The sequence below is a fragment of the Ochlerotatus camptorhynchus genome, unplaced genomic scaffold (genome assembly GCF_037179485.1).
Source record: "Ochlerotatus camptorhynchus isolate MF236.1 unplaced genomic scaffold, CSIRO-AGI_Acam_v1.1 ptg000222l, whole genome shotgun sequence".
In the NCBI taxonomy this organism is placed as follows: Eukaryota; Metazoa; Arthropoda; class Insecta; order Diptera; family Culicidae; genus Ochlerotatus; species Ochlerotatus camptorhynchus.
The window spans coordinates 5679630-5702002 of record NW_027040712.1 but is presented as its reverse complement, the minus strand read 5'-3'; the positions used below and the strand labels follow the sequence as shown (position 1 = coordinate 5702002).

Sequence of the window (22373 nt, the reverse complement as noted above, 5' to 3'; positions counted from 1 at the left end):
CGCAAAGCTATCAGAAAAGGCTGGAATGAAATGAACTAATTCATTCTAGTAAATCAATAAGCACTATTCACAAGCAAAATTACAAGTTTGGTTCTATTTTATGTAGTTTTTTTTTCTCTAGCTCGTTTCGAAAAAAAATCTTCTTTTTTAATGCAAACGTTACGTTTCGGATATTCCCTAAAGTTCATGGAATATCCCTGGAGACCAGAGATGACCCAGCCTTGGGATGAAAGTCTCCTAAATAAAGACTACCAACCCGCCATCCTTGAAGTTTTCAAAATTGCTATAAAGAGCTATGAAACTCCTTGGTTTTTACCCAAACTTCGTGTAATTTTCTGGAATTTAATTAAACTATTTTGAAGTTCTCTGATAAATATAACTGCCCAAATAAGGTTGATACATTAACATTTTAAAATATTGTATCATAATAGAGACAATATTCACATTTTCTTTTTATCACTAGAGGCAGAGCAATCCCAAGTAGCCAAAAGTTCCGCATTCAACGACAAAACTCACTTCGAAGTTCCAGAAAGTTCAAATAAAGTTCCGACAGATCCTTCAAGTTCCATAAAGTTTGAATAAAGTTCTCACAGAACTTTCAAGTTCCATAAAGCTCAAATAAAGTTCCGAAAGAACTTTCAAGTTCCATAAAGTTAAAATAAAGTTCCGACAGAATTTTAAAGTTCCATAAAGTTCAAATAAAGTTCCGGCAGAACTTTCTTCCCAAGCAACCAAAAGTTCCGCATTCAACGATAAAACCCACTTTCAAGTTCCATAGAGTGCATGTAAAGTTCAAAAGCAACTTTTTGGCTACTTTAGAAGCTATCCAACAAACAATTCAGAGTCACAAACAAGTATGTATATTGAATAAATGCTATAAATAAAACGAGTTGTCGAATTATGTGCTGAAAAAAAGCTCATTGAGATTGAGAGATGCACATTTATTCCACTGTTTGTTCTGATCTGATTAATTTACTTATTAAAAGCTGTATAAAAGTTGACTGCCTTCCCAATTCAACGCCAGAAATTGATTTAATAACAAACTAAATAAGTTTAATTTGCACATACATTGATACTTTATTTCGACTGTTCTAAATTAATTTAATAACATGCTTTATTAAACGTATAATAATTGTTTTCTAGCTCCATTTTTAGATTTCATTGCATTGCTTTACAATATGGCTGTATAAAGGTGAATACAGTCAGCAAAATAGCTCTTATACCACTATTTGTCCATGTTTCAATCGCATGCTTTGTAAATGCTTTATAAACGACGTATTCGATTCATTATTCTACAACACTGGTTCAGTCGAACAACACGACGAAATCAGTAGAGTTGTGGTTACCGTTTCCGCTTTCCAAGTAGAAGGTCGTGAGTTCAATCCCAAGCTCAACCCATTTTTAATTTGTGTTCTACTTTTAAATTCATTTAAATAGTAATCATCAATCACATGACTCATGACAATGAATGCATTGATCTAGATTGAAAAATAACCGAGCATCCTTTCCTTGGAATAGGAGAGGTGAAGAGGTAGCATTGGTCTCATGTAAAAAAACGATGAATGTACTAATCATTCCCACAGGGCCTCGAAGGAGCTAGAGTTGCGATCGGGAGTGCTGATAGGTATTCACTTGCAAGCAAGCTTTTATTGATTATTGAGCTGCTCATATGATGAATTTTAGGATAGCTCAGATGGCAAGGCTAGCGGCTGGTGATCGGAAGATACAAGGTTAATTATGCGTGCTACGACAGAAATAATGAAAACAATCAATCACCAAAGAAAGAAACACACCCTTCCCCTGTTCCCGTCTCTTATTTTCGGGTTAATTTCCCCACAGTTGAATAATCGTTTAATAAATGTATAATAGCGTCTAATTAAACGTTACTTCACACGAGAATCATGCGTATACAGAGCTTCACTGTTTCAAGGAAACAGTGATGTCTAATAAACGCTGAAAAATCAAAAATGTTATCGCTCTGTTACAACTCATTTAAGTCGAATAAAAGCTTCTCGACATACCTTGTTCAACATCAAATATTTCGATGTTGTGGTTGAATAAATTCTCCAGATTTGTGTGAACAAAGCCTGAACAGAAATTATTATTAAAAATAATACAAGTATTATTAAGCATACAGTTGAATAAAATCGTCAAAAAGTCGTTTCTTCACTAGACGATTGTTTGTTGGGTACAGAAAGCACACGAGGAACTTCAGGATCCAAAAAGTTCCGATGCGTTCTCCTAGCAACTTGAAGTTCAAAGAAAGTTCCAAATAGCATCCCTAAGCACTTCTGAGGAATTTCAGGCAAGGCTGAAAACATGGCCACAACAAATTGGATGGATGGATGGATTGTTGGAATACCATGCGGGCAAACACCAATTTAAAATTCAGCAAGATGTTGTGTTTCGTATTCAAGTTAGTCAGCTGGCACTGAATACTCCAGCAATAGGCGGGACAGCAGCTCAATTTAATATATCTCAGATGACGTCCCGAGTAGCACATTTTCATCACAATAAGTTACAGCAACTTGTTTATGACTGAAATAAGTCGTATATAAGTTTCTACAATTGATTTGTGACAAGCGTGCTACTAGGGGTAGCAGTTTGTGCTGGGGCTCTCACGCAGAAAGACTGGGTTTAATTCTTCAAACAGCTCCAATACAACTACTAATGCTGATAAAGCAAACACGTTCATATCCTGCATTTAGAAATAACTTTCATAAAGACCTGACTTTAGAATTAGGTTTCATAAATGCGAACTAAATATGAAATTTGTGTAGAGAGGACAAAACCCTATTTTTAACTTATTTTCTAAAATAGCCGTTCAAATTTCATCAGAAGCTGCTTTGAATGCTCTTCAATTATGGTACCGGATCTTTCAAGTTCTCATAACGACTTAAAAATGAGGCTGCTTAGAATTCTATAGACCACCTTCAACCAAGCTGCTTGAGCCTCAAATAGCCTTTTATCACAACTTTTGGTTACTTGGGATATTTCTTCACGGTAAGAAAAAAGTACTCAAAATTGAGTTTATTTCCCTCAACACGTGGCGTCAGTGTCTAGGTAACATTAAGTTAAAGAAGAAAACTCAATTTTGAGTAATCCTCATCAAGAATCAAAAACTACACACCGATAAATCAAATGGAATAGGTGTAAAATACCAAACGTAACAGCATCCAACCGGTTTTCATTGTAACTTTTCTTGTCACTATTTTTATAAATGGTTACCATACACAAACGATAGATGGTGCGACCATACCGCATATAGTTGGGATGATATCCTGAATTGGTCGTTAAGCGCTTTTTATGTGGGTTTGTACCAAACCCTAACGAAGACTAATACGAGGACTAATGGAGCACAAACGAAGGCAACGGCAGCGCAGGTTGCTATGATTTTCATCCATTAATAAGTTAAGAGTACCCAACGGTGAAAACATGACGGTTGAGTACTTTCAACTGAAAATTGAGTTCCTTTTGGAATCGCAGCGTGTTTTATATAAACGAAATATAGCGATGAATATTTCAGAATATTATTTATTCATTACTTTACGCGATACAATTTACAAACATGTAACTACAGAAAGGACTAATTCAATCAGTGTTGCTAGAAATCGCCAAGGCATAGGTTGCCATGGCAGTTTATTTTGAATAATTTTCTCTCTTATACTTCTTGTTCTTCTTCCTCCGCGCATTTCAAGGTTATTGCGTATGGTATATTAGCTTATTGCGTGTTCTCAACTTAGTGTTCTAGATGCACTTCCACAGTTTATTAATTGAAAGCTTTCGATGCCTGTACCATTAGGGTGTTTCATTCTGGAAAAAGATTGATATTTTTGATAGGCCAGATTGTGCGCGATGAAAAAAGAAGAGCTGTAGTACTTCTCGGTTACTCGGAAGTTTTCCACCGGTGAACCTGGTAATGGGCTGACCGATCAACCACTTCTCCGTATCACTTCTAAACTCCATGGCACTATTGTATCTAGAGATGACAGCACAATATGTTTATAAACATTGAGGTAAAAAAAATCTGGCAAAGCATACTATGAAATATGCCTTATCAGCATACCTGCTTTTCTGCTCAAATCAAGGTTTAACTGCAATCTGAGTTCCAAAAGCCAATTTCTGTTTTCTGAAGCATCAAATCGACTTGCAGTCTTGAACAAAGTTGTTCATTATAGTTTTAAGTATAACATATTTTAATTTCATGCAAATCGGTTCATTATGAAAAAAGTTAGAATGATTTTAGTGGGTCATCATTTTCTCCCATACTAATTTGACGAAAATCCCGAACAAAATTGAAATCGTTGGCGCGACCTCTTAACGTTGACTAATTTAGTTGATTCTTTGCACAGATGTTTGTTTTTGTGTTATGAACTGAACTAGGGGGTGGCCTATGAAAAATATCAATCTTTTTTCAGCATGAAACACCCTACTGTACCTTTTTTGCATTAGTATAATTGTGTGGCAAGCAAGGTTGCAAATACTCATTTCAGCTAAAATAATGTTTTTCGGAATAATAAAACCAAAAGATGGTATGATGACATGTTTTACTTTTAACTTACAAGAAGAGGTTACAAAGTATGGGTTTGAAACATAAAACCTGTTAATTTTTTTTTTTTTTTTTTTTGACTATATGTTTTTTTTAGTATTACTTCTACGTGAAGTCAACGATTTACATAGTTGAAGATGCTAATTTCAAATAACAGACTGTAGTGGTAATTTTTATACGATAGATGGAGTAGATGAAAGCATAGAGTTGATAGTTCCGTTAGAGTACGGCAGTGTGAAGATTGTATATAGATATTAGAATAGCGAACTAGGACAACTTTTAAGGAAGGTACAAATCGGTTTTTTCATCTCTCTTTACCAAACTCCCCCTTTGGAGAGGGATGGTGAGGGGTGTCCCCCCCCCCCCCGCCACCACTGGCAAAAAGAGATGAAAACCGACCCGTTCAAGTACCAACTGTGTGTTTGAAACAGTTCTACCGATTTTTACCGCACTTCAATTGTTATTTGAAGGAAGGCATCCAGTCGTAGGTTTGGAAATTGCAACTATTGTTTACCCCTACCACGATATGTGCTCCTGTCATCGTCGACTTGACGATCTCGAGGGGACACGGGTGGGGTAGGTGTTGCTACTGTACCTTTCGACCATTGACAGTAATTGATGGTATGCTCCCATCCAGAGTTATGTACTTTGACTATATGTTTTTTTTTAGTATTCGAATCGAAATCAGCCACCTCCAGCATGGTCTTGCTTTGTAACTGTGCCTTTACCAACTGAGCTAAGGGAGGCCCCATTTCTTATACTAGACCCTCTCTAATAAGAACCTGTTATCACCGGAGCAGTTATCACTAAATGACACCCCAAATAAAATCAAAATGTTTGTATCTGATGGGTGCAAAAAAAATCTAATGAGCGCAGAACATTTTTCAACATTTGTTTGTGAATTTGTAATACAGGTATACCTCGATATAACGTAACTGTCACTTTTGACTTCCATAGCCAATTTTTCGCTAACGATCATTCAAACAATCAAAGTAATAACACCATCGGACAGATGAAATAATTCCCCATCTATTGGTAATACTTGTATGATTCAATTGCTATTAGGGAAATATTGACGATGGAAGTCAAAAGTGACAGTTACGTTATATCGAGGTATACCTGTATTTTAATTCCACATTTAACGGTGCCGATTGAATCTATTTTATGTGACATATTGCAGCAGAATGTTAATCATATGAGCGTTCAGTAATGGATGGGCGTTCAAGATATTTGGTACACAGCATTCATAAGAGAAGCGCATGTAGATAAATATTTCAGCGCTCAGTTAGTTTTGATTATTAAAAAAAAAACAAATAGGATTTTTGAGATGGTTACTTATGGAGTATCGACCACCATGACAGACTTGGCTTTAACCATATGTCAGAAGACGCTAAAAGTATTACTCCAATTCACCATTATTGAAATAGAACGTAACAGTAGTCAACCAATGAGATCGACTCAAAATTGAGTCGGGTTTCACTCAAATTCGCAAAACACTTCTCATAGACAGGCTTGCTTCCGCTCACTTGCTATAAAAAATTGTTTTTCGGAATTATGAAATCATTAGATATTATAATGATAGTTAGTAGTTGTAAGTCACAAGATAAGGTTGTAAACTAGGTGTTTGACACGGGTACACGACGTTAGGCATACGGTCGTTAGGCATACGGACGTTAGGCATACGGACGTTAGGCATACGGACGTTAGGCATAATGTACGGTAGGAATAATGGACGTTAGGCATAATCTACCCGTTGAATTCCAGAAGGATGATAATGGGGACCGTGTATTGATTGCTGACATCGGTGACAATAATAAAAGAGCCTTAATTTTTTGGACTCATGAAAACTTGCGACGTCTTGGACAGGCAAAGTTTTTGGTTGAAGATAGTACGTTTGCCACAGTTCCTTGTTTGTTTCGGCAACTCGTCACTGTTCATGGAAGTATCGCTCCCTCACATCAGCAGACAGTTCTGCTAGTATTCATTCTGATGGCAACAAAAACACAATCTTTGTATCGAAAAGTATGGGAGTAAATCCTGGAAGCATCAGATATGTTTTTGTTATTGAATGAAAAACCATTCTTCATTTCATGAGCTGTTCTTTGGCATCATATTTTATTCAACCTTAGCTGTTTTTTTGTTATTGAATGAAAATTCACAGAATTCACCATTCTTTATTTCATGAGCTGTTCTTTGACGAAAACCTTTTCTTCTTTGACATTTCCAGAGAACTTCGAGATTAGGGTGTAATTGCTTTTGTAAACAAACACTTCATTTGACGATTTCTCGCGAATTAAAGCTCAATCTTATTATTATTATTATTTAACTTTATTAGGGAGGCTTTCAGCCTTGGGCTGGTTCGCCTCCAAAAAAGCTCAATCTTAAAAACTAACAACAACACAAACAGGCAGATGAATGGTTCCTCTATCATTTGGTATAGTTTGGTCACGAGATTTTTCTTTTATTCACGATCAGCGATTGACATGTCTGTTTACAAAAGCAATTACGCCCAAATCTCAAAGTTTCCCGGACTTGCAATAGATGTGTAAGAATATATTACAACAAATGTGTGCTTTATTATTTCTATATGCGATTGATTTCAAGATGTAGTAAAAAACTAGGCTGAGTTTTGTTGCCAGATTACTTAACCACTATCGCTACTAATCTTGGATCTAAGTAAATATGTAGGTACGTCACTTATGATATGATAAATAATGGATTTCATTGTTTACCATGCTCGAAACAGTTTTCTAGAGTTGCACAGCAGCAAGGTATGTTATGCCTAACGTCCATTATGCCTAACGTATATTATGCCACACGTCCATTATGCCTAATGACTTTATGCCTAACGTTCATTATGCCTAACGTCCGTATGCCAAACGTCCGTATGCCAAACGTCCGTATGCCAAACGTCCGTATGCCAAACGTCCGTATGCCTAACGTATTTATGCTAAATGGGGTACACTCGTTTGACACATAAAACCTGTCATTATTGCTTTCAGTAAGTCACAATCAGCGATTTTACGATTCGTGAGCGCTCACTCTGAGTGAACGCTCGCGAGTCATAAATTCGCTGATTGTGACGCACTGAAAGCGAAATTGACAGGTTTGATGTGTCAAATACATACCTTCCAACCTCTTCTTGTTTCTTTCAAGTACAAACTTTTATAATAGCATCCAATGATTCCATAATTCCGGAAAACATTTTTTATAGCGAAGTGAGTGGAAGTAACCCTGCTCATAGAGTAAGTAAAATTTTTCTAGGTTTTCCCCATGTTCGATCAGATTTTTGATGCTATTAACCTGTGACTATGGTTCTATACCTGAGTATCGAGTTGGTGAATATCGTAGTATGGAGATTCGACCGTACTTCATTATTAATTCTCTTCTGCTGAGTGAATAGATTTATCAGTGAGAGACAAATTACTGATAGTCATTGACTATCAAAAACACAAAGAAAGACTATAACGGAAAATAATTTGCTTATTGATAAAATGTACCCGCTAATGATGTCGCACATACCATTGATAAATGCTTCCCAGATGTAACGCTTGTCCTGAAACGTTTGATTGTTAAAGCTAGCACACTGCTGTTCGCGAAAGTCTACCGTCGGATCAGGACAGTCCTGTAAAAAGAAAAATAAATCCTGTAAATAACTGCACAACAAAGAAAAGCACAAAAGTACACCCTTATCTAAAGGAATGCACCTGCTCACCACCCACTCACTTGTTCATTGCACAGATGATACCGCTTCACGATTCCGATGCAATCGTGACTTTCCACTGATGGCCTGGTGCTCTTCTTTCCATTGATATACCTGTCAAAAAAAGAAGAAAACCGACAATTTTACAAACAATGTTTTTAAGGATTTTCAAAAAAATCTTTACACCAATTGGCGTCTCACGACTGGCTGCGAGAGTCACATTTGGATCCGAACAAAAATTGTAATTTAATATTCCTGTCACAAACAACTAATTCCTGGCCCGTATTTAGTCATATTGGTCAGTTCAATTACCCGTAAGAGCACATTTCCCTTTCATTTCGGTTGTCAGCGCACGCCGCACTGGGACGATCCCACAAGCCACAAATGAGCCATTCACGCGAGAAAAGATAACGTGTTGAAATGCAAAGTGACAGCTGATGGCGCGTGTAATCATGATTCCGATATGACCATCCCGGTTTCATTCAACATTCAACGTCCGACTCCGAAAGACCGAATCCCTGCACCGAATGCGCGGCATTTTCTCACCGAAATGCCCGCTCAGTCCCTGACTGTGATGCAGCAGCTTGCGGTGAATTAGGTTCACGTCATCTGGTTGGCTGGCTTCGATATGATAACGTAATCAGAGATGTTTGAGATGCTTCTGACTGGAGTTGAAAATCCAGAAGAACGAACGAAGGAAAATCAGGCCATCTCTATTGTGGTGGGAGATGCTGCTTAAGCATAAGCATACAGCACAGCAGTAGTGAGATGGAGATAATGCGGCTTTATATGTATGGTACGGCACCGGCAGATTATGATTATATGCTTCTGACCTCCTGTCAGCATTGCTTCGTTTGCCTTGTGCCTGGTGAATGTAATGAAACGATCACGCGAACGACGAAAGGGAATTGAAAGTGACGTAAAATTGTTGTTTGGTTAAATCCCAATTCCTGTGCTAGGCCGAGGAAGACGAATGATGACTTTTTGTAGATGGGAGAGGTAGGGTAGGAGTGTATAAAACGCCTCACCGGTGCAAAAGGTCCCTCTTGGATTTCTATGAATCCATGATTAATATAAATGCAGAATTGATGAGCAAGCCAACAATTTAATGGGACCACGCTCCTATGCAAGTTGGACAGCTGTCAAGGGTTACAAATCAATAATAAAGACAAAATCCTGAAAGTCATGCATCCGCTGTAATCTTTCGCGTCATTTTGGTACGCATATTTAAAAAGATATTTATTCTATCTTTGTACAGTATGAGACATATAATATTTACGCTCTAAGGTATGTTCGACCTTTGAGTGGGACATTCTACTTTTTTAGTATAGAAAATACTGTCCCTTTATTGTGTTGGCACCTTATATGATAGATGACGCATGGGTTGAAGAACCTAGAAGTAAGGCATTGTCGAAAAATGTTTCCTAACTTTTTAATTTAACTTTCACTGAGAAAAAAAAATTATTACAACTTAGTTCCAACTCCTAAAGCAACGGAAATACACGATTGTTCCGTTAATTAAAGAGAAGAGAGTGAACATAAAGACGCTTTTCCACCAGTGCAACAGTTGAACATTTGTGTAAATTTCAAAATTGATAAAGTGTTTATTTTGGCAGATTCGTAGAAAAAATTCTAATCGATTGGCTTGTTTAGAATTAAAATTCATCCGCCATTGACAGAGGTAAAAGTGGTCAAAACCTGACCACTTTTCGTAACGCGGTCGATTTTGGTTTTTATAAATTGCACCCCCAAAATGTTTCCGAAAGACGTAATCCTACGTCCAAACTGATTACAACTGTGTTCCAACTCCCAAAGCAACGGAAATACACGATTGTTCCGTAAATTAAAGAGAAGACAGTGAACATATAGCCGTTTTTCCTTAAGAAGGGCGTATTATACCTGTTTACCCTACATCCGAAAGCAATGATTAAGGAAGTGATTACCCTGTTGGGAACCAGGGGAGAACGGCTGATGAAGATATGAAGATGTAACACGTCAATGTCAAGTGCTTAATTGAATGTGACAGATGATTGTGGCATTGTGAATAAGGGTTCAGTTAGTGTTGTCGTTGTTTTGAATCGATATGAGTTGTGGGAATTTTAGATCTAAAGTTATCAATATCTGGAAGCTCTAAGGCCTCAACATTATGTAATGTTTATTTAGCTCGTGAGTTTTTACTGAACTTCCTAGTGAACCAATGAAATTTTAATAGCGAGTGTTATTCACAAATATAGATCGTGCGTTGTAGTTTGCTGTAGGAAATAAAGAAGGTAGGAATCAGTGAAGTATGTCCCAAAATGAATGATCTTTAACGTTGTTCAGAAAAGCACAGTAAATTCGTAGAAGTGGTGCTGGACAAACCCATGCTCAACTTCTGATATTGGAGGATGAACCACACTGTAAAGAGCGTTATGAACAAAGGTCTCAAAGACCTTGCTAATATTCCACGGTAGTTCTCAGCTCGGTTCCGATTACTAGCATTGTGGATTGGCACGATAGAAGCTGTCTTCCAAACACTTTTATCCTTGATTCCCGGGATTTCCATAGAGTCTCAATATCCTGGAAGTGGAAACCATAATATAATTTGATGTTTGTTCGAAGGTAGTTGCATCATTTCCGAATTTAACAGTTGAGTGAAACATTATCATCTTCTTCTTCTTTAGGGTTTTAAAATTGCTTCTGGAATTCATACCTTCTTTAATCTTAAATAGCTATTGATTGACAGTGGTGCCGGTGGTGTATTTTTTTTTTAATAATCCATTTATTTGTCAAGGCTCAAATGCGTTAGCTTTGCGGAGCCGAATATTTTTTACATTATTGTGTGTGAATATAATTTTCTTACAACTAATGTTAGTAGAACGGGGGCCGATTACTCGCGGTTTACTCGAGATTAGGGATTACATTTATTGATAATTTGGAGGGAGGACAAGGGAAAGCATTTTGAACTAATTTAAAACTTAAACGTAAAGGATGACTAAAACACAAAACACTAAACACATACATCAACAGCTTTAAGAAAGTCGTAAATAAGCTTCATAATGTCGATATCACGGCAAGCCAAGACGTCTCTAATTGGCTTAAAGGGTTGTTTTCCTCGGACCCTAAGGGAATCACACAGAACGGATCTCGCCTCACAATGCAAGGAGCAGGACCAAACAACATGCTCGATGTCGTGATAACCGTTTCCACAGGTACATAAGTTGCTGTCGGCGAGCGTAATACGGAAGAGGTGGGCGTTTAACGAACAGTGATTGGACATGAGCCTGGACATTACACGAATAAAATCACGACTCATATCCAACCCTTTGAACCAAGGTTTGATCGACACCTGTGGGACAATAGAATGTAGCCATCTTCCCAGATCACCATCATTCCACTTTTGTTGCCAGTTGGCGACGACTTGCTGACGAGAGATCGTGAAAAAGCCGGTGGTGTAGTGGTAAGCGTGATTACCTCTCACCCCAGCAGGTCTAGGTTCAATCCCAGTCGGCGCAGCCGGGATGTTCTGACGCATAACATCTCTGATCACGCGGGAAGGGAAGCCGTTGGTCCCCGGTTCATGAACTGATGGGTCGATAGGTGTAGGGTCCAGGTGTGGGCGCTGCCTTCCTATCTTATTTATAACACCAAAAACACAAACAACATTCGCATAAATTTAAAGTATTATTAAGCTATAATGCAGCTAAATCTTCTAATTTTTCCAAAACTGATTTATAACATCCAGTAACATAAAGACTGGAACGCGCAAAAATTGGTGGACAAAAAATCGTTTCTTTCAGTCAAAATTCATATTACAAAAATCTTCTTATTTTTCTTTTGGTAGTTCAATTCACATATTTTAAGGAAAAAATGTTCGTTTATTCTTTTGGTTTGCCAAATCCGAACTGCTGTGCCTTCCGCTTAACCAATTCCATTAAATTTTGCACAGTGGTCTCATCGACCTTATTCGCCGCTGAACGCCAGTTAGATTTAAACTGCTGCCCGTTTTCCATGGATTTATTAGTTTTTTTGAGATTCCGTTTGACCAAGGCCCAATACCGTTGGGAGGGTTGTGGTCTTTGGGTACCACAACCACGTTGTTCGCATTATACCACTCGATTGCCTTTTTCCCATAGTGGCAGCTCGCCAAGTCCGGCCAGAACAGCACAGATCTGTTATGTAGCTTTAGGAATGGAGCAGCCGCTTTTCCAGGCACTCCTGGAGGTGGATCTCTTGATTGATGGTTCCCGTAGTAATGAAAATGCCGCTTTTTAGACCACACCAGACGAGATATTTTTCGGGAACTTCGATAGTTTGATGGTTTTGAAAATTTCAGCCACCTTCCCTTTTCCGGCGGTGTAAAACTCCTGTCCCGGCAGCTGCTTGAAATCCGCCTTCACATGAGTTTCGTCGTCCATGACGACACAATCGAGCAGCAGATTCGTATACAGCTTTCGAGACCGCTGCTTTGCCGACGTGTTTTGTTTGCAACCTCGGTTCGCCATCTTTACCTTCTTAAACGTCGACAACCCGGCTCGTTTCTTGGCCCGCTGCACAGTAGTATGGGAGACATTGAGCTTCCCAGCGACGGCCCGGATGGAGAGGGTAGGATTCCACTTATATTTCACCGCCACCGTCTTAGTCGTCGCTGCCACGACCGGATTACGATTGCCGCGGCTTCCATGCTTTCTGGCGGTCGACAGGCGCTCCCCAAACACTTTTAAAACGTTTGTCATGGTCGATTCGGCCACATCCAGCAAATTGCCAACTTGGCGTGTGAGAACGTCGGATTCTCTTGCTGCGCCAGCAAAATTTTGACACGCGCTCCTCTTGCTTGGAAGTCATTTTTGAAACTGGAGAGCAAACGGTGAAAACTCATCATAGCAACCATTGTATATACACTCAACTTCCAAATGCAGCATTTCAGGGTTTTTTTTGTATACATTTTTAACAGAAATACACCTTTTTTATATATATCTTTATTAATGAGACTTTCAGCCCTGGGTTGGTTCGTCTCCAAAACACCGCAATTTTAAGTTGATCAATTTTTGCGCGTTCCAGACTTTATAAGGCCAGTTGTTATTTTGTCTCGCAAAAGAAATGACGGAGTTTGATCTAGTTGAAGCTTTTTTTTCCGATAAATATAGCATAGATTCATAAACAATGCATTCTGCATGAGGCTTCCTCTTCCCAGTCGGAACCACATACGGCAGCCAAAAGTTTTGCCGGAAATCACCCCGAACGGCTGAAGAAACTTCACAAGCAGCGGAACGAGACCAGGAATCTCAGAAAACAGATAAGGACGAAAGAGAAAAATCTGCAACTTAAATAGGTATGAAGCAACGGCAAGAAGATTGGATGAACGGCGATATTATGATGGAAGGCGGAAGCAGTGGTCAAGGTCAAGCCGAGTTAAAAAGCTAAAGAGAAGAACACCAAGATTCCCGGATCCCGACACGCAGTATCAGCGACTGGTGAATACCATGGAACCGAGGGATCTGGTAATCTTTGAAGATCAGAAGGAACAGTATGAGAAAGCGTTTTACGATTGACCGAATGTGACCAAGGGTTCTCCGGTTGCGATCGATTAAACAGCAGATCGAGAAGAGGAAGAATACTCCCGCAGGAGGACGTTCGATTACAAAATGAAAAATACCCGGTTCAACAGAAAGCTGGAGCTATGGTGACTATACGATCGATATCAAACAGAACTTGGAACAGGTGATAAATTCAATAACACTCTATGTACCATTGAAATAAAATAATTGTGTAGCGTTACGCTAAATTTAAAAAGCAGCACAAATGAAACATTTGTGAAAAAGTTACTCATCTAGATCAAATGGTAAAACATCGGAAAATAACGTTGATTGCAGGGTCAGAGGTTGTCACAGTTAGCCAACAGGCTACTCCAACACCATTGCTCAACGGGAACACTGAAGAAGCTGAAGATTTGCGCGTTCGTTTGGAAGCGTCAGTAAGAGAAAATTTTGAAGATGATCAGTGAATGAATTTCGTAAACATCCTATATACAACGAGGCTTGTTATTATTTTCCAAGAGAGATGTTGCAAGTGTCACTTGAGAGCAGTGCTGCAAAATCTCGACAATACATGGTGATATTCAAAATTCTGCTCATTTGAGCTAACAGTCATTTCTTTATTTATAACGTCGGTCTCTGTTCCGCAATCTAGTGCCAATCACCGACGGACATCGAATGCCATCCATTGACGGCACTCGAATGTGCAGGAAGGCAGCTTCAAAACCTGCGTAGGATATCGCACTCATTCAACACACATGGGCGGGACCAACGGCTTTACTTCCCTTCCGAAGGAAGACGTGACCAGAATTTTTTTGGCTCAGAAAAATCCCACCGACCTCGGCTGGGATTGAACCCAGACCCATTGGGGTGAGAAAGCAGTCACGCTTACCACTACACCACCAGCGCCGGCAGCTAACTGTCAACAGCAAGGCAAACCATGTCAATTGTCAATGACAATGCTGTCGCAGTGATGGAACAGTTCGCGAAAACTCACTATGACTCGCGAACTTTTCCCTTGGTGAACTTCGGTGACGGTGACTGTCAGTGACGAACATGATTTTATTATTAGCTAAATTTGCAACGAAATTAACTGAACTGCTTGGATAACACTAATGTGACACAGAATGTACGAAATTAAACGATTTGTTGCCAGGTGAATCTTTGTCAATGAATGAGATTTTGACAAAGGTTTTTTTGAGGATCAATTTTAGCAGTGACTGCGTGATGAAGTCTATCAATGACAATGACAAATCTCAGCACTGCTTGGGAGGATTGTAATACAGTGCTTTCCCGATTTTGTCAGCCCCTTCTCAAATTTTAGGCTGACAAAAACGGGAAACTGACAAAATCGGGAAAAAATTTCCCATTATTATATATATCCATCAAAACTAATACAGAATAATGAAATCCTTATAGAGTAAGGGGTGCTACGGGGTAATATGACCATCAGCGCTTATTTACGTGTTTTGCAATACAAATTTAATGGAGTTTCACCCATAATCACTAGAAGAGCTGCAGAACAGTCATCTGGGAAATTGTTTATATCAATTAGTCTTTTAATAGTACAAGAAAAAAAGCTGTTGGTCATATATACGCCAGGGTGCGTTTTACCCAAGGGGTAAGTCACTCAGCACATTGTGCCGAAATTATATTCGGCACAGCTTGGGAACATCCATCGGCACATTTTCAGCATACTTTCGGCACAATCCCGTAGGCATTAGATTGTTGTAAATAAAATGGGACCACTGCTGGACAACTGTCATTGAAGTTGTTCAGAACATTACGTGCTGTTTGACTGTATGTTCAGGAACATCTTCTAATTGAATATACCAGAGGAACTCAGACCAGCAGTTCACTTATAGATCTAAATACGAAATGTAGGGTCCAGAGTGGGCTCAAGAGAAAGAGGCAGTTGATCAGACCTCATTAGTACCCTTAATTCAAATAATGCTGCAATTCCCACAAAACAAACTAAAGAAGTCTATTCATCACCCTCTATAGTCGGTCTCCAACAATGCTCCCCACCGGTTCCAACTCTTTCCGGCCGAAAGGCTAGGTTTCTGGTCTGCCTTTGCCTTTGGTTTGCCATTATAAAACACTAAAACATAGGACTTTTATTACCCTATGGATCACAAAACACCGAAATTTCACACACTCGCCACTTCCGCGTCATCCTCAATCCGATTTATCCTCGCGATTTCAAACCAAAATATTCAAGGTGTCAGAAATACCGGGTTGCCGGGATGGGTATTTTTACAAACAATCGGAGCTTGCTCTATGAACGACACAATCGACATACTTGCGGCACACTGACAAAAATATGACCCAAGATTGGTGTGCGGAGTGACCTACCCCTTGGTTTTACCCCACCTTGTCCAACATATGGCTATTAGTTGTAAAAACTCTTCTAAACCATCAAATAATTAGAATTATTGAATTATGTTTCCTTTGACGATAATGAAATAATAATCAACTTTCAAAGGAGAGAAAAAGGGGGGAGGGGTCAAAAAGCCAGACTTCTATTGAAGTTGGCACGAGGTGGTATCCACTAGTTGCCTAGTGTAGCTCCACTAAAGCCCATTCCTTATTCTCTCCTCTGTCTGGAACCCCCGAGACCACGCTGAAGCGACTCATACTCTCAGTGCTAGCTGGCGTTGCTAGATCGCTGCTCCTCTCTCCATTCCAAGTGCCTTCCTCTGGACACATGTCATCGACGACATTCTCCATGTTAAGGACAGGCATATCCCTTCGCACTGTCTCGCACCTTGGACAGTCGAAAACCAAATGCTCCGGCGTTTCATCCACGTTGCCACATTCCGGACAGATGGGTGTCGCTGCGTGTCCGAACCGATGCAGGTATTTCCTGAGGCAGCCGTGGCCAGACAGGAACTGCGTCCGGTGGTGGTTGACTTCTCCGTGTTTTCTGTTCACCTAGGTCGAATAATCGTTAATAACCGATGTGTCCATATAGCGTTATCCACCGTGTTCCACTCCTATTGCCACTTCGCCAAAGTGGCGCATTCACCACTTTCCGTACTCCACCGGCTTCTCTCCGACTGTAGCACTCGCTGATCTCCGCCGGGTGATGCCGATAGGTGATAGCGCATACTGCATCCGATAAGATGGTTCTGTATGCACTCACAACTCGCATGGCCATGAGCTGGAACGTACTGCTCAGTTTCCTTTGCTTCCGCTTCGTTTCCAGTGCTGCAAACCAGGCTGGACCTCCATACCTCAGTATCTAGCCAGAAGCCGCCTCTTGATATGGCTAGGAATAGAGTTGTTTAGCATGATTCTAGCTATTGTGTTGATGACTTTCCAAGCATTCTCACAGACATATTCGACGTGGCTGTTGAAGTTTAGCCGGTCATCGATCATCGCTCCCAGATATTTCAACACGCGCTTCGAGGCAAAGGCGTGCGTTGGACTAACGCTGGAGCCTTGTGGAACTTCCGTTGTGATCCTAATCGATCTATGTCCCATATTTGTCTCGTAGACCAGAACTAGGCTCTAGAATTAACTCCTCAGAATCCTGCACAGGTAAGCAGGGACCCTTATTGTATCCAGCGCTTTGGCAATGCCTTTTCAGCTGCGCTGTTGAACGCATTCTTGACGTCGATCGTTATCACGGTGCAATATCGATCTCCTCTTCGCTTCTGTTTGGACGCTTTCTCGGCTCTCTCGACCATCGTCCGAATTACATCCACCGTTGATCTCCCTTTCCGGAATCCAAACTGCCTCTCCAACAATCCAAAACAAGAAGGCTGATTAGGTTGAAGCATTGCATTGTCCCTTTCAATTGACGATGTTATTTATCTTCGTTGAATTCGAGAATTTGCGATGACAAAATCTCTTGAAAATTGAAAGTCAAACAAAACTTTTATGTACAATTCAATGAAAAATGTAATGCTCTTTTTTATTTTTCTATGAATATGACAATGAAGCAATGTTTTTATTACAATTGCAAAAAAAATAAACAGGTTTTCCGTGGTAAAAACGATTTTTTCCAGCAACAAGCATTAACTAATAATTCCTAGTAGGAGTATATTATATAAATGAAAATTAATTAAAATGATAAAGTACATTGGATGCAAGACCGGAGCGTTGAATTGATTGATATTTGAATGAGAAAGCACTTAAAATCGTCAATTGTTAATGTTACCCTGTATGCATATTTTATCCCCGCTTCCACTAACATTCACATTACAGCGAAGTGTAAAAATAGCAATTATTCATAGCGTAGAGTTTGAGAATTCATGTTTAAAAACTTACAAATTTAGTGAAATCTGCAGGCTGACAAAATCGGGAGAAAAAGCTGACAAAATCGGGGGCAGACAAAATCGGGAGCAGCCGGCGCCGGTGGTATAGTGGTAAGCGTGACTGCTTTCTAACACCCCGATGGGTCTGGGTTCAATCCCAGCCGAGGTCGATGGGATTTTTCTGAGGCATAAAAATCTCTGGTCACGTCTTCCTTCGGAAGGGAAGTAAAGCCGTTGGTCCCGGCCCATGTGTGTTGAATAGGTGCAATATCCTACGCAGGTGTGGAAGCTGCCTTCCTGCACATTCGAGTGCCGTCAATGGATGGCAATCGATGTCCGTCGGTGATTGGCACTAGATTGCGGAACAGAGACCGACGTTAAATAAAGGAAAGAAGAACAAAATCGGGAGCTGACAAATCAGCAAAGCATCGTAGTATTAAGAATTAATCTATTGATATTCATCCGCTTTTTCAAATCTAATTTTCAATACATTCATTCAATGAAAGCTCGCAGTGAAAACACAAACAAGAAAAAAAAAAACATCTTAAACGCTCCATTGCTCATCTGACGATGCCACTATTTGAGTTCTCATAGAAAAGCAGCTTTCCTGACAATTGAAGATTAAACATAAATTAATTACTTTATTTGCTCGAGCTGCTGCTCTCCGCCTGATTGTTGGATGCTGGCTGGCGTGGGGTGACGATGAAAGTGAATTTCCTTTCAAGTGTTGCTCCTTTGTTGCCGGTTTCAGCTTTTTGATCGGAAATAAAAGGGTAATAGATTGCGGAGTCGTTTGAAGCTGCCCCGAATTGGATTCTGGTCGATTTAGCATATTTTCGAAAAAGATTAAAATCCTTGATTGAATCAATCGGAGCAATTGAACTGGGATATTTTCGATATGATCAATATATTCAAATTGATTACGGGAGCCGAGCAGCTTAAAGCATCAATTGAGACGTTCTTATTTCGAGGAAGCACGTTGCTTATAGCTCAATATGAATCAACACCAACCAGCAGCAGGTTGGAAAGAAACACGACGACACAGCGTCTAATCCCGGGCTGCCTTAATTATGTTGTTTTTCGTCTACTTATGTACATCTGTAGTTTTTTGTTCCATCTGTTTTTGTCTGGCAAGAGATTTTCATTCAAACACTCTTCGCTGCTGGAAGCTTAAACTAAGGCAAAACACTCCAAAGCTTGACTACTTTTAGTGTCGAAAACAAGTGTAAGCAAACAACCACTTTTTCCGTAGCTCAATACACGACACCGTAACAGAGTGCTCAATGGCTGCCTCTGGTAGTTGAATGGAACGCAAATCGGATTAAACCCGAAGAAAGGCACCCTTCCCCTCTGCTATGCCCTCACATCCAAAATGGAAAACATGATATCTCACAAGACACAGCGAGCCGAAGAGCGTAGATTTGGAACTACCTAAAGTGCAACGGTTGCTGGATATCGCGCGCCTTGATTTGATAATCCCTTTCTTCGTACGATGCACTTTTCGAAAGAGACAGTCGCGTACGTTCCAGCAGCGTTCCTCCTCCTCATCAGTGCAGAACAGATTTTAAACCACATGCGAGCACGTTTCAACATCAAGACGAGGGTAGTGGGAAGAATGCATCTGCCCCATAGCCTACCTTTCTTGCCACCGTTCGTGAACTTGAATCTTTTGGACGGCGATGAAATACTGTGAGGAAACTGTGCGACGGAAAAGACGGGGGTTTGAAAAGTACTGCTGTCTCATAAATAAATCATATTAACACACTCCCGGTGTTGGGTGAAAAAGCTGGAATGATGATATACCTATATGCGTGTGCATGACTCTGGGACACTAGAAGCGGAAACTGAACGAGCATAGTTGGATGCATGTGTGAGTGTAAAGAGCTTTATCCTTCCTGTTTTTCTATGGATCTAGTGCTTCAGTGGGGGCCGTTGCACTAGTTATGGCGTGACTTGAAATTTAATATGGTCGGTAATTTTACTGAATGTATCCTATGACAAAAATCAGATCAACTTTTCAAATATCAGGTTCAAAAATAACTAAATGTTCTCTCGTTGGTTTAGCAACCAATTTTCAAAACTCTTTCACCAATGTCTTACTCATCGGATCTAGTTAAAACCTAATGAACTTTTGTGTTTTAAGGGTGTTCAAATTTCCTCTGAAGCGCAGTGAGCGTGACAAGAACCAAAGAAAACTACATATTATAAAACAGGTATGTCTAAATTTACTGAAATCGTCATCTAGCTCCATAGTTTTTCTAAAATTTCACTAGGTCGGCTACCGGAACGGCTTTGAAAGAAAATATAATTTTCGAACATCATTAGGACGCTCGCAGCTACCACTAATGACCTAAGCATGGCGATTGACAGCTCATTCTTTATGGTTTCTCATGCATATATTATTTATGATAGTCTCGCCATGGATTATTAACCATATTGGCCGTTCTGAGATCACCAGGATGCTCCAGGAAGAAACTGTAGTAGGGGGCAATTGAAGTTTTTCGCCAAAACTTGCCACTTTATGGTTTTATCTGCATGGTTTTCATAAAAAGGCTATTTATAGTCTTGAAATGGACCATTTACCATTCTAGACACTCCGCGACCACCGACTCAAAAGCTCTTGCGATGATCCTGGCAAATGCATCCTCCACATGTGGAACAGAAGACGTTACTTTTAATATTCAGACCAGTGCTGTCATGGTGAATTAAGAGCTGGTTGTTCACTGCTTGTTCATGTGTGCAATCGATCATCTCTAATTTACGCTTACCCCTTAAGGAGTGACTATAATTGAAATATTGTCGCTCGCGAAATCTTGAAATGATTGATACGTCCGTTAGGTTAACTAATTTGATTCAAAGCTCAGTAGTACATAAGTTTAATATCTAGGGAGGAAACCAAAATTAATCAACTTGCCAACAAAGGCTATCACATTTATTTTGGTGGCACTCTTTAAATGACAATCTTTAAATGATAGACATTCGTTTAGCCGAGATCTAAAAATTTTGAAAATATTCAAAAATTATATTTAAAACATGTTTTTATTCGGGATGTGATTTGTCGTAGTGATAGTGTATCTGCATCACTTTGATGAGAGGGGAACGAGTCGCACGCACACACTCACCAAACCGGTAGCGGCGGATGTAAACATTCAAACAGCGTTTTCACCATAGACATTCGTTTAGCCGAGGTGCGAAAAAGTTTTGTTTTTGGCAAATATCTCGCGGTTTTCAAGCGTGTTTTAAAGAATTTCGATAAAACAACTTAAAATCAACAAGGTGCGTCAATAATGCGGTGTTTAATTTTTATTGATTGATGACAAATGTAATAGTTTCAGGAATGGCGAAGGGTGCCCGACTGACGGAGGAAGAACGGCGGATTATAAGATTTTTCAAGGAAGAGGGCCACTCGAATGTCTCAATCGCCCGAAAAATTGGTCGATCTGAGAAAGCAGTAAGGAATTTCCTCAAAATGGGCTTGAAATATGGCATTAAACGTGCCACCAAAGTATCGTTAAGGATGAAAGGTCAAATCAGGCATGAAGCAACACAGAATCGACTGTCTTGTTCCTAAAAAAAGCAAAAGCTCGATGTTCCGGTTACTTCCCGACAAATTGCGCGGATTCTGAATGAATCGTTAAACATCAAGTGGAAGAAACTACAAGGAAAACCGAAGCTCAATCTCACTCATAAGCAGAATCGGCTGAAGTTCGCCTGGAAGTACATGGAGTGGAAGACGGAATGGCGTAGTGTTGTGTTTTCTGACGAGAAAAAGTTTAATTTAGACGGGCCTGATTGTTATAGTTGCTACTGGCACGATTTGAATCAAACCAGCGTCGTTAGATCGAAGCGAAACTTTGGTGGTGGAAGTTTAATGGTATGGGCTGGCTTTTCCTACCATGCAAAGCTTACAATTTGTTTCATCTCAACCCGGATGAATTCCTAAATGTACATGGAGCTACTGGATGACGTTTTGATCGGTCAGATTGAAAACGACGCAAATGATGACATCGTTTTTCAGCAGGACAATGCATCTATCCACGTCTCCAAACAGTCCAAGGCTTGGTTTGATGAAAAAAACATTCCACTGCTGGACTGGCCAGCTTGCAGTCCTGATTGTAATCCCATAGAAAACCTATGGGGAATCTTGGCTGGAATGGTTTACGCAAACGGACGTCAGTTTGACAGCATTTCCAGTCTTAAAACAGCAGTTCAAGATTGTTGGGCCAAAATCGACATGGCAACACTGCAAAAGCTGTCTGATTCGATGCCAAACCGTATTTTTGAAGTGATTCGTAACGATGCCGGCCATACTAAGTATTAACTATCGATTTTCTTCGAAATTCTTT

General features: G+C 39.8%; 1 protein-coding gene across 1 annotated transcript in view; it reads right to left on the bottom strand.

The window, feature by feature from the left end:
• Window positions 1-22373, bottom strand: part of LOC135703800 (uncharacterized) — a gene marked incomplete at its 3' end in the record, with an annotated part of 203932 nt that overhangs the window by 17155 nt on the left and 164404 nt on the right. Inside the window, exons 4-5 of the mRNA XM_065225123.1 lie at window positions 8276-8366; window positions 8072-8174 (exon numbers count right to left, since the gene is read on the bottom strand). Coding sequence (XP_065081195.1) covers window positions 8072-8174; window positions 8276-8366 — 194 coding nt within the window. The remainder of the gene's footprint in view (window positions 1-8071; window positions 8175-8275; window positions 8367-22373) is intronic.